This window comes from Talpa europaea, assembly GCF_964194135.1.
Source record: "Talpa europaea genome assembly, chromosome: 14".
Classification (NCBI taxonomy): Eukaryota; Metazoa; Chordata; class Mammalia; order Eulipotyphla; family Talpidae; genus Talpa; species Talpa europaea.
The window spans coordinates 73,647,990-73,667,471 of NC_140082.1; the positions used below are offsets into that span (position 1 = coordinate 73,647,990).

General features: G+C 39.4%; 1 protein-coding gene and 1 pseudogene across 2 annotated transcripts; both read left to right on the top strand.

Moving 5' to 3' along the window:
• Positions 1 to 6,747: 6,747 nt before the first annotated feature.
• Positions 6,748 to 7,801, top strand: LOC311184216 (patched domain-containing protein 3-like; the record flags this gene model as incomplete). Its single annotated transcript, XM_084254060.1, has 2 exons — positions 6,748 to 6,885; positions 7,046 to 7,801. 2 exons carry the CDS (start codon positions 6,748 to 6,750, stop codon positions 7,799 to 7,801), a joined length of 894 nt encoding a protein of 297 aa, XP_084110186.1.
• A 43-nt stretch (positions 7,802 to 7,844) lies between these two features.
• On the top strand, positions 7,845 to 17,116 carry LOC311184217 (patched domain-containing protein 3-like; annotated as a pseudogene). The gene is made up of 3 exons: positions 7,845 to 7,903; positions 13,516 to 13,655; positions 15,171 to 17,116. The product of its transcript is annotated as a patched domain-containing protein 3-like (transcript).
• The last annotated feature ends 2,366 nt before the right edge of the window (positions 17,117 to 19,482 follow it).

Sequence of the window (19,482 nt, forward strand, 5' to 3'; positions counted from 1 at the left end):
AAAGAAAAAAAGAGAATAGGCACAATTAATGTTATGAAGGGAAAAAAAGGATCAAAAGTATAAATAACAGATTTTTAAAAAATCTTTCCAAACACATGAAAATGTTAATGATTTTAAAAGAAATGGCGCATAAACACATATTTAGAAAAAATACAAATTATCATGTTTCCTGGAGAACAATTAAAAACCTGATTCGCCCTCTAATATTGAAGAACTTAAACTGAATGCTAAAAATGGCAATCTCTTAAAGTTACTAAACCCAGCTATTTCACAGAAGAAATTTAACTGTCTTTTCTGAAACAGGTTATTCCTCCCTTATATAATATCTTGTATAATAGAAATTGTGGCCCTTTGATGCCTGGAAGGACCAATGCATCTGCAATGTTTCTTCCCCCAAAAGGTGGTCACTAATCAACCTTTGGACTTTTCATACCCTAAGTAACTTCACTTCAATTAAATGCCATGTCATTTTCAATGCTGGAGATCCATGGCAACTACCGCCCAGTCAATCCCATATAATTCATTCCCCTACTCCTTTCCAGAAGGTTCCCTTAGTTTGACAAATCTTATCTTGACCCCTACATCTTGGAAAAATCTATAAGCCAGCCATGATTTTTAGAACTGAGCTTTCTCCTTCCATTGTTTAACTTGATTTGGGGATCAGATATGTTGTTGGTTTTTGTTTCTGTTTTTTTTTTTTTTTAAACAAAGACCCATGTGTTTGTTTTGAGGCCAGAAATATTAAGTTCTGAATTATCAAATTATTCATTGTTTAATTAAGTCTTGTCCATCTTCAACTTACTAACTTGGATAAACTTATCCAAATTCCTTCTCAGGATCCTTGCCTCATGTACTTCAGGCAAGGTTGATCAGTTTTTCCTTCTTGGTTCCTTCTGTGTGCTTCTTATTGGAGAAGATTTAACTCTAGAAATTCTTGGTCCACTAGAGCTCAGGTAAAACATGAATCTTTATGTAACTTTATCCCTCAAAATGTACTTACTAATACATGAAGTAGTCTAAACTAATGGTCCACAATCTTGGCTTAAACATCTATGGAATACTATACAGATGTGAAAAAAGGTGAAATAGTGGCTTTGGGGACAAAATGGATGGTCCTCAAGGTAATTATGTTAAGTGAAACAAATCAGAAAGTGAAAGATAGCTATGGAATGGTTTCACTCATCTGAGAAGCATGAATAACCAAAAAACACAAAGACAAAATACAGCAGGAATAGATCTTAAACTCAGTGAAACAATTTAATGGTTATAGAGGAAACGGCGTGGGGGGAGTGAGAAGGCGGCCAGTATAGAGAAGCCAAGGGGGTATTGACATGAGTGATTTGGTGGAGAGTGAGTGGAACATTTATACATATGGAAAAATAAAATTAAAATAGAAATAGAAAAATCCATTGATTTTTTTTTTATCCACTGACTAGCTCTTCTATGCTTCCAGAGAACTTCTCCAACTATTCATTTACCTTCTGCACTTGGTTCCCCTTTGGGAGCATTACTACTATTTTCTCTGATAATTTTTTTCAGATTCTAGTCATTCTCTGACCTAGTTAAATATTAAATTATTTCCCCTTTTCAAAGTCCTACCTCAACAATATTTCAGATCTCATTTCTTGTTTTACTTTTTGTGTGCTGAGTACAACCTTCAATATCTCCTTTCTCCCTTTCTAATATTTCCATTAATGAAATCTCTATTTTTCTTTCCCTTAAGAAATCTCCAGTTTGTTTTCTGCTATTTCTTCTGGGTATCAATCTATTACAGAAAATGGGAAACTCACTTTGTTATATAAAAAGGAATTTAAGGTCAAGGTTAAAGTAAATACTTTAAAAATTTTACTATGGGTGCTGTGAAGCTGATCCCAATTCAGCAGGACCCTGTTTTCTCTTGTTTCAGAGCCAACAAGTTCAAAATGCACAAAAACGTGTCAGTCCTCTGATGTGTCAATCTTACTAATGTCTTATTTGACCAAGTTATCCAAACCCAGAGTCATTAAGGAAAGGGACCACGGAATATCACAATTACTGACAGTCAAGATTCAATGGAGGCCATTAATGTTAAGAGTTGACCACACTACCACGATATTGATACACAGCTTATAAATGTTTCCCCACATATTATATTCATGATCAGTTCTTGCTGTTGGCACTATGAATCCTGACTTCAGTTTCTTTCTGAATTATTCGTGTTTCAGCTTTAGAGCCACTTCTCAATGTCTGGTGCAACTCCTATGATTTTAACCCAGAAAAAGAAAACTATGAGGAGTTCATAATGCCTAGGGGCAGCTTATTACACAAATTGGAACAACTCTACTGCTTTAATTCCTAACAAGGAAGAAAGAAGAAATGAAAAAGGGCTCATAAGAAGATACAACAAGATACCTCCTATCTCATTGAGCATAAAGGCATCTAAAAAAAATCCTAGAGGATCTACTTACTACAGAATCCATTTCAGTTAATGTGTCTACCACATATTAATTAAATAAAACTGCAGTACAGAAAGTCCAGGAGGGCCATCTGAGTAGTGAGAATAAGCAGCTACATATTAGTCATTTGGAAGTTCCTTTCTTTGCTGCCACTGCTGTATTCTCACCCACTTTTGAGTAACATTGAGTCTCCAATTGGTAACAAATGCAGGAATGAATAAGCCACAGTTCTTGTCTCTGAAGTGCTTATGGTCAAATGTAGGAAACAAATAATCACATTACTTACTAACACACAAATTTAGAAAGCCATGTCATAAATAGCTGCGGGCAATGTCCCTTTTTTCCCCTCACCAAACTAGCTCTAGCTAACCTGAGAGAGTGGGACTAAAAAGAAGGAGATGGGGACAGTGAATATGCAGTGCACATGTACAGTGTCCCCAGTTGAGGACAACTGGGAAACAGAAGGAGAATGAAACTACCTATTGATAAAGGTAAGGATAGCAGGTGACTGAGCACTCGGTTATGATTTGTTTGCTTGATTTGATCTAGACTGCTTATGCCTAAGAAGCAGACTAGATAAAATGTTAAGTTCTTTAAACTATGTTCTTTAACATCCCAATTCCTTTCCTGTTCTCATATAGATGGTATTTTCTAAAGTATGGAGGACCCTTCCATGTAAAAGTGTATTCCCATACTCAGATGAAAGGTCAGGCAGGTGGTTGTGTCAATTGAAAGGAAGAAACCTAAGAAACAAACCAACTTCGATGCCATGTAATTTGCATGCCATCGTGTCTCAGTTAATACTTGGCGTGATCTCCAGCTCTGCAGCCAATACAAAAGAATTTCACAAATCAAACATAGCAGGTAAACCCATAGAACAATTGGCCTGATCTTATTTCTTAGGAATTGTAAGAAAGCCAAATTCCTCTGCAGGTCAATGGATTTTCAGGCTTTTCTGCCCTTCCGCTATTGGGATAGCCCTGCCTGATGGGGCCCTGCAGTTGTTACATTGTTGCAAGCTGTCTCCTTTACTTCTGTGGGCCATGGGAGGAGTAATGGGATAGCCACCAAGAGAAGCAACAGCAGAAGAGGCAGGAGAGAAAGACCTGGAGAAAGAAGCCAGAGAAGCCCTGTGTGAAGACTTGCTGGGGGCTTGGAGGCTTGCGGGACTCATGATTCCCAGCACGCCGCCTGCTGTGTACCTGTTTGCCATACTACATGTAAAGCTCAATAAAAGCCTGAGAAAGCCACGGAGGGCTCCAAGCCTCTCCTTTACCCATCTGCTGGATCATAGACATCCTGCTCAGTGGTCCTACCTGCCACTATACTTCTTATAGTATAAAACAAAATTGGCAGGAGAAAAATTAAATAAAGGCAGTCTTTTTTGACTGACATTCTAGACTCAAACAAATATTAGTAGTCTGGATAAGTAGATTAATAAAATAATCTAGAAGGAGAAGACAGGATAATATAGGATCCAGAAGTATATAGTTGCTTTTCTATAAAAGTTAGTACTTAACAGTGACTGATTTGTGAACTCTTGTTGACATTCAGTAGTTGTTTTCTGAGGGGAAAAATATGCTGATGTGATGCCAAAGACATATCAAAGAGATGGGCAGTGAGAGGCCCTGTGCCTGGATTTGCTTCGTGGTAGAGTACTTGTAAGCACCCTTTGACATTTCCTATTCAAATTTTAGGAAACCAAGCCATTCCCTCCATAATATGCATGTGGTATAACACATGGCATTCCCAAATCAGTAATTCCATCTACAGGCTAAATGTGATACAGATGCCAGTAGGTTTAAAGCATGTGAATAATAAATTCAAGAGGTGGCTGTAATTAGGGCTTGAAACACAGAAGAAAAAGAAAAGGAGCCTTCCTGCTAATTTACTGTAACTTTTTTTTTAATTTACAGTAACTTATTTATTTTTATTTTTTTGAATGTTTTAATTTTTTTAAATAATAAATTTTATTTTTATATTCCCCATACAATTGCAACCCCCCATTCTGACCCCAATCCCTCCCCTCCTGCCCCCCACCCCCCAAAAAGTGTCTCTGGTTCATAGTTTTTTGTTGATTTTGATTTTTTACTTTCTTATAGTTATTCATTTTCCTGGTCCCTTATTTAAGTTTTCTAGATTCCTGCTATGAGTGAGACCATCCGGTATTTTTCTTTTTCTTTTTGGCTTATTTCGCCGAGCATGATCCCTTCCAGCACCATCCATGTTGCTGCAAATTGCATGTGTTTATCTTTTTTGAATGCTGAGTAATATTCCATGGTATATATGTACAACATCTTCTTGATCCAGTCATCTGTTTTTGGGCATTTGGGCTGTTCCTAAAGCTTAGCTATTCTAAATAGTGCTGCTATAAACATAGGGGTGCAGGTGTTCTTTGGAATTGATGTTTCTGTGGCCTTTGGGTAAATACCTAGGAGTGGAATTGCTGGATCATATGGAAGCTCTATGTTCAGTAGGTCCAGAAATCTCCACACAGCTCTCCATAGTGGTTGGACCAATTTGCACTCCCACCAACAGTGCAGAAGAGTTCCTTTTTCTCCACATCCTCGACAACATTTGTTGTTGCTAGTTTTTTTAATATGTGCCATTCTCACTGGTGTATGATGGTATCTCATGGTAGTTTTGATTTGCATTTCCCTGATTACAAGTGATGTTGAACATTTTTTCATATGCCTGTTGGCCATTTGCATTTCCTCTTCAGTTCAGCAAAGTGGCAGGATACAAAATCAACACGCAAAAGTCAGTAGCCTTCCTATACACAAACAATAAATCTGAAGAAGAAGAAATAAAAAAAAATCATCCCTTTTATTATTGAAACAAAAAAATCAAATATTTGGGAATAAATCTAACAAAAGAGGTAAAGGACCTATACAAAGAAAACTGTAAAACACTGTTAAAAGAAATAGAAGACACAAAGAAATGTAAGACATCTCCTGCTCATGTATTGGAAGAATACAGTAACTTTTAAAGTAGAAAACAGGTGCCATCTTGTGGTCTCCTTTCAACCATGACCTTATGGAAAACCAGTATTCAAAATCTATTTCTCCTTTAAGAGATTGTAAAAGATATTCCCATAAACTCTTAGACAGAGTAGTCTTATAATCTGGAGATTTTATGAAAAATGCTTTTTCTACTTACATTAAAAACATAATTGCTATTAATGCAAAGAGATTGTAACCATGGGAAAATGCCAGGCAACTTTCCTTATAATCGGAACTGTACATCACCCGCCTTTCCAAAGCCCAGTTAAAGGCATGCTCAAAGAGGCTTTTCTTTGAGTCATTCTCTTCCTAGAGAGAGGTCTGTCCATTTGGTCTTGGTACCGTTTCTATTCCAAGGAATTTGTCTGTTTCATCCACTGTGCTCAATTTGTTGGCATGTCATTTTTCAGAGTAATTTCTTATAATCGTTTTAAATTTCAGAATGGTCCATGGTAATCTTTCATTTCTGACTTTAGTCATTTGGATTGCACTGATTTTCTCTATTTATAAAGTCTCTACTTTATGCATGTCATTGTAATATTCATTATTTTCTTCTGCTCTGGAATTTTAAAAACATGTTTTGAGACTACAATCTCCTCACATTTTAGGATTGTCCCATAAATCAAACTCTTTGTCACTATGTGGTCACCTGTTTATCTGCAATATTTTTTTATTCTTCTGAATATCCACTTTTCGTGATTGTAATCTAACTACCTCAAATTTCATGACTAGCATTTTATTAGTATTCGATTTCTCTTCACTTTTAAAATGAAAAGCGGGGCCTCCCCAGTGGCGCCGCGGGTTGAGCGCTGCACTGTGGAGCTGTCCCCGCCCCGGCCACAGGCGAGGGTCCCACATGGCGCGGCAGACGTCTCGTCTGGCCCGCTGCTCCCCTCAGCAGTGTATTTCAGCCAGTCTGCCTGTTCCACTCCCCGCTCTGTCTCTGGTGAATCCTCTCACCCTCCAGCACATCTGGCCTGTACCCCAGTTCTTGAATAAAAATAAACAAATCTAAAAAAATAAATATAATGAAAAGCCCCCGCAGGTCTTCACTCTGGGCTTCTCTAGCCTCCTTCTCCCTTTCTGTCCCAGCCTCTGCTTCTCTCCTCGGATATATCAACACCCCCGCCAGGCCACAGGAGGGAACCCCAGGACTGATAACAGTGTAGCAAATGCAGGCCGCTCAGGCAGGGAATCCTAAGGGCAGGAGCACAGAGCTATCTGGAAACCACTTCCCCCAACTAGGCCAGCTGGAAAGACCCGGCTCTCCAGCAAAGTACCCTCCTGGCAGCCCCCCGCCGCATCCCGGCATGCACAGCGGAGGTCAAAGGTCGAGGGGCTGTGACATTTGGCACAGCCTCCCTGTGGATTCCTCCCGGAAGCCGCTGGGGGAGGGGATTGGGCGCAACATCCAGTCACTACTTTCTCGTTCTCCTGTTGAACAACTGGTAGGTCCTTCCGGAAATGGGTGTCCATTCCTCCAAGGTTGCAACCCAAGGGGGGTTCGAGCAAGGGGAGGCTTCAGGGGCTCAGAGGCCAGAGCAGGAGGACTGGCCCGAGCCAGAGTCTGAGAGCAGAGCAGATCCTGAGGCGGCAACTGGGCCCCAGCAGCTCCCCGCCTCCGCGGGGCAGCCAGAGCAGGACCTGGAGTCCAGTGAGGGGCAGGAGCCTGACCAGAGCCTGGCTTCAGGGCCTTCCTCAGACCCACCCCGACAGCCGTCTGAGAGAGATGATTCACCGGTCCCAGAAGCCCAGGGGCAGCAGCCACCCCCTGGAAGGCCCCGCTGCCACACCAACTGCCTGGAGCAGCCCCTCGACCGGGGATTCCAGAGGATGGGGCTGGCTGTGGGCTCACACCCCTGGCTCTTCCTGCTGGCTCCCCTGGTGCTGACGGCTGTCCTGCGCACCGGTTTGATGTACCTGCCCAGGAAGACAGAAGAGAACCTAGAGGAGCACTACACCCCTTTGGGCAGCCCAGCCAAGGCCGAACAGCGCTTCGTACAGGCACATTTCTCCACCAACAAGTCACACCTCTTCTCCCTGTTGCGGTCCAGCACGGAGGTCAACTTTGCCTCCATCCTGGTGGTCTCCAACACTACCAATCTGTTGGATCAAGACATCTTCTCAGAAATTAGTCAACTGGACAAGGTGGTGCAGATGCTGACCGCGCCCCTGGGAGATGGAACCCAGGTCCTCTACCCTCAGGTGTGTGCCAGGTTCCAGAGAACCTGCATGCCCTCCAACCCACTACTGTTCATCTGGCAGAAGAATAACAACATGGACCTGAAAAGCATCACCTTCCGTATTTACAACAACTCCACTGCTCCCCTCTACTTGGCGGGCTCTTGGGAGGAACCGTTCTAGGTCCCGGCTCGGGATTAGCTGGTTACTCCTGCAAGCAAAGGCCATGCGGCTGCAGTACTACCTGAAGACCGTGGACCCCAAGGACAGTGCACGCAGCCAGAAGTGGCTGCTGGAGTTTCTGGACTAAATTCATGCCATTGAAAAGCGCCTGACCTTGAAGAACATCCAGGTGCCTTGGGCTGGGTTTAGAGGGAGGAGAAGGTGGGAGGGATAAGAACTGTCCACGGATTTTCCACGCCTGGCTCCTTGGTGGAGGCCTTGATGTGGAACCGGGTCTGCTCCACTCTGTTTGAAGCTTAAGCCAGCTTTCTTCAAGGGACACCAAGGGAAGCCACCAGCCTAGATACTGGGTCACATTCTAGTGTGAAACACTCATTTTACACCCCAGGGGTGGGAGTGTTCAGAGCAGACATTGATCTTCAGGGTTCCTTTTGGTTTTCTAGCCAGAATGCTCTCACTTCACGTCTGCGCTGTTTCTGAAGCCCCCAAAAACTTGCTTGGTGTCACTGGAATGAAAAACAAACCTTTAAGCTGAAGTTCCCTGGTGTTTTTGAAAAACACGACTAGCTCAGATTTCTCAAGTATTTTCTAGCATCCTGCCAGGCACCTTAGATGATGAGCAAACCTGCTAACACTTTTGGCAAGGCCTGGTGAGAGACACCCGCTGGGAAAAGGCTTTGGATACCAGGCCGTGCTGAAATTATACTTTTTTATTAAATAGCAAAAGACAGCAACCTACTCGTCATTTACAAAAAGCCAAAATTTTGACAGTTATCAGTGATTACACAGTATTAGAGAAAATTGAGAATTTGTATATTCCGGAATATTAAACATTGGATTTTTGAAAAGAAATCTTAGAAAGCATGCCATGCAATGGTGGGAAACATTTTTTATTACCTTTATTCTAAAATCATAATTCAAACTATTTTAATCTTTTACCAAACTGTAACATGTTTCAATCAATAAACTATATTTTGATAGATCTTGTCACTCATACACAAATATTGGAATTAAAAGTTATTTTTCCTGAATGTATTTTTACGACACATCACTCTCTAGGAAACTGGAATTTGAGGCGACTGCTAGGTCAGTGGTCCCTTTGTTTTACATGGCATACCTTCTGATCATATTACTTGCAATCGTATCATGCTACAGGTAAAAAAAAACTTTCATTAGTTTTTAAACATAAAAATATTTGTTGTAAGATTTTTAACGTAACACGTGCCATTCTAACCATTTTAAGTGTACAGTTCACTGGCATCAATCACATCCCCCGGCTGCGTACTGTCATGACTGTTTCCAAATATCTTTCATAACCTGAAGGAGGAACTCTGTGACCAGTGAGCAGTGGCTCCTGCTGCCCTTCTCTCCTCCAGTCCTGATTAACCTTGACTCTATTCTTTCTATGAATTTGCCTTTCTTAGATTTTCATGTCAATGGAATCATACATTTTTTTGTGACTGACTTATTTCACTAATCATAATGCTTCCAGGGTTTTTCCTTGGCACATGTGACATCTTCATTGCACTCAATGGCTCTGTGCTCCATTGTATGTGTGCTCCACAATTTGGTTACACACGGTATTTTGTGGGCACTTGGAATATTCCCTTCTCATGACAGTCGTAACACTGCAAGGAACATGGTGTGCTCATGTGAAGAGAATCATTTACAAGTGGAATTGGTGGGTTCCATGAGAATTCCATAGTCAGCTATTTGAAGAACCACCACATTGTTTTCCAGAGTCTACACCTTTTTCGATCCCACCAGCAGTAGATAGGTGCTCCAGTTTTTACACACTCTCCCTGTAAACCAACACTCATTCTTTTCCCTTTTATCGATTTTACCTGTCTTAGTTGGTGTCAAGTGGTATCTCATTGTGGTGATGATTCGCATTTCTGTAATTATCTCATCATGTTCATAGTCTTTTCAATTGTTTATTGGCCTCTTGTATATCCTCTTTGGAGAAATGTCTATCCAAGTCCTTTGCCCTTCTTATAACTGGGTTGTTTGACCTTTTGTTTTTGATTCAAGTTTTTCCTTAGCACTTTGCATATTTCAGTTATTAAGCCACTTCTCAGCTATATGACTTGCTGATATTTTCTTCCTCTTTATAGACTGTCTCTTCATTTTCTTGACAATGACCTATAACAATTAACATTTGTTTTTTATGAAATCCAACATATCTAATTTTTTTGGTACTTGTATTTTTGGTATTATATCTAAGTGTACATTGACAAGTCCAAGGCCATGCACACTGAATCTGTGTTTCCCTCTACAAGGTTTGATGGTTTTAACTGTTTTATTTAGATTATTGATCAATGTCTAATTCAGTTCTGTTTATGGTATTTATTAAGGTCCCAGCATCATTCTTGTGTATGTGAAGATCTAGTTTTCCAAGAACCATTTATTGAAGAGACTTTTCTGTTTGTTAGACTTTCTACACTTGTCAATCAACTGGCTATATTTATGGATTATTTCTGGACTCCCTATTCTATACTGTTAGTCTGTATGTTCATTTGCATGCTAGTACCACATTGGGTTTGTTTGTTTTTTTTTAAGATTTATTTATTTTATTTATACCAGCACTGGGTACAGTCAGAAGCACGGGAGGGTGAGAATATTCACCAGAGCCAGATAGGGGAACGGAACAGGCAGACTGACAAAATACACTGCTGAGGGGAGCAGCAGGTGGCACGAGAGTTCTGCGCGCCATGTGCGACCCTCGCCCAGCGGCCAGGGATCGAACTGGTGCTGCATAAGCTGCAGGCAGCTTTGCAAGCCAGTGATCAAATGCTCTGCCACCGGGGAGGTCCCCCACATTGTTTTAATTACAGTAACTTGTTGTAAGTTTTGAAATCTGGAAATCTCACTCCTGCAAATTTTTCTTCTTTTTCAATATTGTTTTAGATATCCTGGGCTCCTTGCAATTTCAAGTGAATTTGAGGGTTGGCTCTTCCATTTCTGAAAAAGAAAAAAGGAAATTGCAATCTCAATAGAAATTGAGTTGAATCAGTAGATTGCTGGGTGGTTGACATTTTAACAGTATTAATCCTTCACATCAACTAAGGATGTCTTTCTATTAAATTAGGTTTTCTTTAGTTTCTTTCACCAGTGTTTTATAATTTTCAGTATACACATCTATTACCTTCTTGGCCAAATGTATTCTTAAGTATTTTCTTCTTTTAGATACCACTTAAATAGAATTACTTTCTAATTTCCTTTGCAATTGCTCTTTGCAAGTAAATAGAAACAGAGCTGATGTTTATAAGTTGTTCTTGTATCTTGTAGCTTTGTTGAATTTTTTGTAACTAGTAGTTTTCTTGTGGATGCTTTGGAATTTTCATATCTGTGATTATGTAATCTCTGAAACAGGATACTTATATTTCTTACTTTCCAGCTTGAATTCTTTTTATTCTATTCCTTGACAAATGGCTCTGGCGAGCAACTCTAGCACAATGCTAAATCTGGTCAGCATCTCTAAGTTTCACTTGTTTGTGTTGTATATGTTTCTGGGTTGGAGCAGGCACAAAGAGGAAAAGGACCAGGAAATTTCTGTCGGCACAGGTGCTGAGTATAGTCCTAATACTTGCCTTCCTTGGACTTGAATATATGTAACTGATTTTCCTGCTAGTGCTTTTGTAGATTCTTTTGACAATTCGCCCTCCCTCTCTCTGTTATCAATACGACTATCTTATGTTTGTTTAGCTCAGGGATTCAACACATTTGAGCATTCCATATTTTTTGGCTTAGAATGAAATCATTTGGTCAACAGTAAGACCTTCCCAAGAGAGTATTGCCAAATTGAACACCATTCTATGGCAAGTAGTGGTATATTGAGGTTGTAGTCTATTTCAAATTTGGCATTTTAGAAATGACAAAACTTATTATGCCAACAATTAGATCAATTTCTGATAAAATCTGGAAAATCTTTCTCCTCTCAAGTATACTTTAATTGTTCTTGTGTTTAATAGACATCGTTATCTTTTAGAAAGATGTGGCCTCCTCCCCGAACATACAGTTTTCTAAGTGTAATCATTTCCAATTCAGTCCGATGCTGTCAAGTTATTAGAATGTTCAGAAAATTGGCCATTTTGCTGCCAGGGATGCCTAAATTTGACTGACCATTGGAATCGTGTGAGGAAAATTTTAGACACAATGATTCTGCAGCGTCATTGTAAACCTACTGAGTGAAGATCTGTTGATCCTGGGTCATAGTAAATCTAAAGTTCGATCATTCTCCGATCATTTTGATAAACTGCTTCTACCAAGTTACTTGTAGAGTTCTAGAATATCTGCAAGTGCATTCATTAGTCTCTTACAGTGTCCACATTCATCTTTCCCTCACTTACAATTATTAACAGTTGCTTAGAGAACATCAGCACAACTAGTCAAAGTAAAGTCACTGTTACCAACAATTTACCTTCCTACATCAGTATCTAAAAATTTTACCTAAAAGTGCAGAAACTTGTAAAAGGGATTGAGACTAAAAATGTCCTGTGTAGCTCTGACTAATCTTTTTGCATTTGAAGTTTATCTTTGTTATGTTCTTATCTTAAATATTTATAAATATTGTTTTCAAGAAGTATTGCAAAAGGAAAATATTCATTACATTCAAATTTATTATAACCAAACGATTTACTTTTTCTCTGAAATTCGTGTGTGTGTGTGTGTGTGTGTGTGTTTGTGTGTGTGTATATGGGACACTAAATTTAACTGAAGGCACCAGCAGTTTGATAAAAATTAAAACACATCAATGGTGCAGAAACCTTTTAATAAAAAGAAAGTTCTGCTATGTGAATATGGTCTGAAAAAGTCTTTCTGTCACATTCTGTTTTGGAATCAGTAGCTCCATTTCCTTAGTTGTCTCTCCTAGTCTTCAAACTTAGTTTCCTTTTCCTATAGAAGTCCAGAGAGACTTTTATCAATCATTTGTTTTAAAACTGTTCACATAAAATTAAAATATAAAACCACAGGTGGTTGTCAATATTTTAAAATGTAATGTAGTTACTGTGGAGGCAAAGCACTGCATACATGCTTTCAAATGCTCTCTCTATATTCCCATTTCTGGCGGTCCAACAGAGAAACAGAAAAGTCTTGTGTTGATCCCCAAACAGTACATTTCAAAACATTTTTTTTTTTTGCAATTAATAGCAACTTTTCTAGAACCCACTTCATCAATAAAGGATACTCTTGAAAATGTTTTAGCAGGATGCTTTCATGCATTTTATTAACCACATACTATCTCTGTTGTACAGGAACCCTTTAGGTTGGTGTTAATAGCTAGTTTTAATCAGGAAATGAGTGCAAAGATAATTGGATGTGGGTACTTTCTCAACTACAGATGCCTGCCCTTTAGTGTTGTGTTCTATTCGCACACAACTCCTTGAATACTAGAGTGGAATTAACCATCTACTGTGCTCCAGTACATGTATGTGGTTCTGAAACACTGCCAGGGAATTAGTGCTTGGCCAGCTGCATAAGAAGATAGTTAAGTTAAAGAACGAAATGCCAACTTTTATTTTCCCTCTTTGAATTGGTGTAGTTGGTCTGGGATAGTGCATGGGAGTTAAAGGTCTCCAGGAGACAGGTGTAGAATGATTGCAGAAGAGATTTCAGAACAGGTCCAAATCAAGAATGTCGTGAATTGATGGAATTTAAGTATGACAGCTGCTACCAAAATTACATCATTTTTCCCTCCCTATTTACAAGCTTAGCTGTATACAAAACAAAATATTTACTGCAATCATTGGAGAGATTTCTATTGCCCTGGCAGTGGTGAGTGGCTTTGGACTCATGTTATACAGGGGGTGCCATTTGTGACAATAGTTGTAAATGCACCATTTCTAATACTAGATGGATAAAGCAAATGTGAGGCAACACTATAAGTATTGGGGAGAAAGTAGATAACAGATTTTATGATAGATTAAGTTAAAGAACTGTGCTTAGATGACTACAGATCCAAAATAAGATGTCAAAAATGAAGACAAACATTAAATTTTGTTTTCAGAACTGAAAAAAATAAGGACCCCAAATGCAAAAGTAAAGACAATGACATGAGAAGTTCTCTCTCTCTCTCTCTCTCTCACACACACACACACACACACACACACACACGCACAACCGCAAAAAGGGAAAATACAAGTCACTGGAAATGTAAGGGGGACAAATATATGACATCTCAATCAAGGGATGCAAACTAAACTAAAAGTGAGATGCCTTGTTTTCTTATTAGATTAATAAGTATTGCAAGACTGAAACTTTTGGGGTGGTTGTGTGTAATGAACACTGTCTTCTACTGCTCGGAGAAGAAGACTGTCAATTGACTCATACTTTTCTTAGTCCAATATTTGTATTAAATCAAAAGCTTAAAAGGGGATTCAAGGTGCATGTCTTTCACCTCTCCATTCCACTTCTAGCAATTTGTCCTAATAATTGAAAAAATGCTCCAAAAAGTAGAGTAAGTATGTTCATTTCTGTGTGATTCAGAATTGAAAACCATCTCCCCTTTCCACAGGAGACTGGTGAATTCAAACATAGGAAACCTTTATATTCCCACCAAGAAACAGATTAGCAGGAAAACTAGTGTGCACATGCCTGAAAATGACGCTGTCCCTCTCAAGTCATACCACAATGATGGACTGATGCTTTGGTGGTCAGATAGGTTCAGTAACAGAATGCTGGCTGAAAGTGTTTCTGCAATTCTGTGATATGGTTTATGAGAGAAAATAGTCTCTCAAGTAATCTAGTGGAATCAGAAACAGATTTCTAATCATGCTTGAACTAACACATCCACCAGATTTCCTGATCTCAACACTGAGGCACCACAAATGGAGAGGAGGAGTATACTGTGCTGTGTGGAAATAATAGGAATCCATACAAAGCACAAGCTTATTACAGAGGGAGGATTGTACTCTGTTGTGGACTCAGAGACAACCAAGGAAAGTGTTACCTAAGCACAGATTGTGTGACATAAATGAAACCTGAAGGGACAAAGAATAAGACCTTAAGGGACAAAGGATCATTTCACTTAGATGTGGAAAGATAGGGAAACTAGACAAAGGGTCATACAAAGACAAACTTTCAAAGCAAATCTTGAGAGCTGACCTAGAGCTGAGACAGTCAGGAAGTAGGGGGAAGAGGGGGAGGGTGGCAAGAGGGACAGGAAGGAGAGCACAAGGACTCTGGTGGAGGACCACGGGTGTGCTGGTGCTGAGAGAGCAAAGGTGGCCACACCTGAGGGGAGAAATCCTAGACTGTCAAAAACTCAACCAGAATGTAAAACAACGTTGCTTCATTCAAAAGAGAAAAAGGGGGAAATCTTTTTACAATTTAATGGATATGCATATGCATTAAGATATTTTTTTAACAGGTGTTGTGTTGATGACATGCTTATCATGATTTCTGCCTGGCAGAAGACCAACATCATGGACAGCGTACAACAGCGAAAGTTGATGTCTACTCCCACGTGGCAGTGCCCATCACCATCACCACTCTCACAAATGGCCTGGCCTTCTTTACAGGGGCAATAACCTCCTTTAAGTTCGTGCAGTACTTTTGCATTTACACGGGAACAACCTTACTTTTCTGTTATTTTTATAACATCACCTGTTTTGGCGCCTCTATGGCCCTAGATGGGAGGACAGAAGCGGCCTGTCTGTGCTGGCTGCAAAAGTCAGGGGATAACCCAGACGAAAATTCTTCTTCGCTGATAAGGTGCTGCTGCCTCCCATTGAGTTCTCTTCGAACTGATGAAGAATCAAGCATCCATCCAATGAACCTGTTCTTTAGAGATTATTTTGGCCCCTTTCTCACAAACACTAAGTCCAAGTTTGTGATAGTGGTTTTATACCTTCTGTACATTGCATTCAGTATAAATGGCTGTTTCCAAGTGCAGGAAGGTTTAGATCTTCGACATCTGGCAAGTGATGATTCTTATATCACACCCTATTTTAACATCCATGAAGAGTATTTTTCAGATTATGGTCCCTTCGTGATGGTTATCATGACTGAAGCATTTGACTACTGGGATAAAGACACTGGGCAAACATTGGGCAAATGTCTGACCACTTTTGAAAACAGTGACTATGCCATTCAAAATCTAACTCAGTTTTGGTTACAAGCATAAATACAGTATATGGAAGACAACGTCTTAGCTGTAAGTGGCAGAGATAGTTTTATAAACAACATTCCTGGTTTTTTAGTGCGTATTCCAATTTTTACATATGATATTAATATTTCATCATCACCGAGATTACTTCTTCCTGGGCCTTCATTCAGACCATGGGTGTTTCTTCTTCGCGCAGTAAGAAGAACATGTTATTCCAATTACAAAGTTTTGCCAAAAGGTGTGAGATTCCCCTAATGGTGTATAACCCAGCATTTATCTATTTTGATCAATATTTTGCAATCTTAGAAAACACTATTCAAAATGTCATTTTTGCATCCGTAGCTATGTTCATTGTTTCTTTATTGTTAATTCCCCACCCATTGTGATCCTTGTGGGTCACTTTTTCTATTGGGTCTGTGATTGTAGGAATAACAGGTTTCATGGGATTCTGGCATGTCAACCTTGATTCCGTATCAATGATGAATCTTCTGATTTGTATAGGGATTTCATTTGATTTTTGTGCACATATTTCATTTGCCTTTGTTTCCAGTTCTAAACCCTCAGCAAACCAAAAAGCAATTGAGGCATTGTTTTTGCTAGGTTACGCAGTGTTACAAAGTGCACTGTCAATAATAGGAGTGTCTGTTTTATCTGTAGCTAATACATACATCTTCAGGACATGTTTTAAGATTATGTTTCTTGTCATGGTATTGGGGGCTATTCATGCCCTAGTTTTATTTCAGTATTCTTAACCATTATTTGAATATTTGTTGGAATATCCACTAACAAATCAGTGCCCAATGATAGAATTCTTGACTACCCAAACACAGTCTGGTAAAAATGGTATCTATTAAGGATAGTTGATAAACTGAAAACAAAGGCACATTTCCTTGATTTGGAAATCTCATTCCAAGCTGTTCTTTTAAATATCCTGAGAATAATTAATTAGTCCTACATTAAAATAGTTTTACTCAATTAGGAAGTGTTGTCACCTTTATTGTAAACTATAAAAATTGCATGTAAGGTAAAATTTTTCAGTTTTTTTTTCTATTTTTTTTCCTCTTATCATTACCCTTTCTGCCTGGAATTAAGAATTTTCTACATTATATATTCTATCAGTGGGATGTTATGTGTATTGTACTTCCTAAATGCATTACTATGTAAAGGTTCAAATTATTATTACTTATTCTCCATATGGGGACTTTCCTATGCACTTTCTTTATCGTATATTCGGATAAACTGAAGTTGCTATCAATATATATTTTTTTTAATTTTGAAGAATTAACCACTGAAGGGTCGTTCCGGGTGGTGTGGGCATTTGAGCACCACACTGTGAAGCTGTCCACGGCCACAGCAGTGCCCGTACGATCCTGGCTGTACGGGGAGAATCCCACATGGCGAAGCAGACCTCTCCTGTCTCACCCGCTGCTCCCCTCAGCAGTGTGTTTTGGTAGTCTACCTGTTCTGCTCTCTACTCTGTCTCTGGTAAATCCTCTATACTTCCGTGCCTCTGATCTGTACCATGGTTCTTGTATAAATAAATAAACCTGAAAAAAAAAAAGAATTAACCACTGAAGACATCAGGTGCTGGACTTTTGTTTTTTGGTAGGGGTTTGATTACTGATTCAATCTCCTTGCTAGTAATTGATCTGTTTGGATTTTCTTTATCAGTTAAATTTGATACCTAAATGAGGCATAAAGGATAATGGATATATGATTTATTTATAGATAAACAGATACAGATAATAAAAATAAGTATTACCTAATGCTGTAAAGAAAGGAAGTGATATTCCTGGTAATTGTAGGTTTAAAAGTATTTTACTTTTTATTTTTTTACCAATAGAGAATAATAATTCCATTTCTCTTATTATACAGATAACTGAAAAGGATAAATTCTTTCTTTGAAAAGGAAAAGGTTTTGAGACTTCTCAAGTTCAAGATTTTCTCAAAGTGCATCTGAATGCTAAGGGTCTCATTCTCCTCACTCTGCACAGAAGATGCCCTGAACACACTCTTCCTGTCCAGATCATCTCTAGAGGCAAGTCAGGGATTGGTAATGATGCCACCCACCAGGTGGAGCCACTAAAACCACGTCCTTCATTAGCCATTATAAACCCAGTAGGAAGAACAGATTCAAAGAATGCCCTCCGTTAGAAGGAGGAGGTGGGTTACAGATGGGTGGTTCGCAACACTTCTGCCCTTTTTTTTCTGGTGAGAATATTTTTTTTTAATTTAGACATCATTGTTCATTTTTAAACAATAATTGCTCCCCCCTTTCAGAAGAAGTCCCCAAAGAATTTCCTTCACCAATTATGCTCAGTGAAATGAGCCAGAAGGAAAAAGAAAAATACAGGATGGTTTCACTTATAGCAGGGATATAGGGGAACCAAATAAGACATCAGTGTAAAAAAATAACAGCAGTACAAAACACAAAAAGAAACATACAACTATTAATCAGAGACATCCTGCAGGGAAGGAGGAAGGACAGGGAGCAGAGGGAAGGAGGGAGGAGCACAGGGGACTGGGGTGAGGGTGCACTTGTCTTTTTTAACAGCCGTACTAATAGGCCTTTGTCCTGGTTTTACATTCCCAGTGTTAAAAGTGCACAACTCATTTACTTCACAATTTGTTTTAAAGCACTTGCATTGTGGCAAACACTCTTCCAGGCTTTTAGCATAAAACAACGAAGAAAGTGAACAGCAGTCTCTGCCCCTGGGCTGAGGAAGAAACACTCAAGGCAGATACTCAAATGTACATGTTAGGAAGTGATATCTGTCAAGGAGAAACCTGCCAATCACCGTGGAACCCAGCAAGGTCATGTGAGCCCTCAGCACCACACAGGGAGCTGCATGCTTGTGCACACGCTGATGGGAAGGCGGCTGCAACGTGTAAGGGACTGAGAAACATGTGCTGTATGTATGTGTGTTAACATGCAGTGACTTGCAATTTGAAAAAGTGGGTAAAAAGAAGTACACTACTATGACATATCAATCATGATTATTCTCTTTTCTAAAAAAACTTAGCATCAACATCAATTTTGGGGTATATAAAAGAAACTGATTTTGAATTAAAATTCAAACGGCACTTAATTATCTTAACAGTTTTTTAGATTTGAAGTTTCACTGTAAGGTTTTTAGCATTTCCTAAGTAGAAAAGCCATAAAGTGAACTGACATTCTAGGGGGATTTCATAAGAAAGAGCCCACATCTCATTTCACTGTAACAAAGGTCATCAGTCACTGGGGACTCCAGCCACACCCTCGAGATCTTCGGCAAAGCTGGCTGTGCTGAAGCAAAATCCCAAATGCAGGAACCATTCAATTTCTCTATGGAGAGTGACCTTTTTGAAAGGCAGAGGAGGAAAAGGAATTCCATAATGTGACACAACCAAAACAACCAAAGGGAAATTGTTCCTCAAACTCAAAGTCTGTTCCCTAAGCATTTATGGAGAATCAGTTCATCAGACACTACAAACACAGGGAGGCGGGCTTACTTCAGGGAAACACACAACTATATCAGCAACAGCAAAATAGAGTCAAGGATCGAGTGCCTATGCTTGGCGTGAAAGCAGGTGA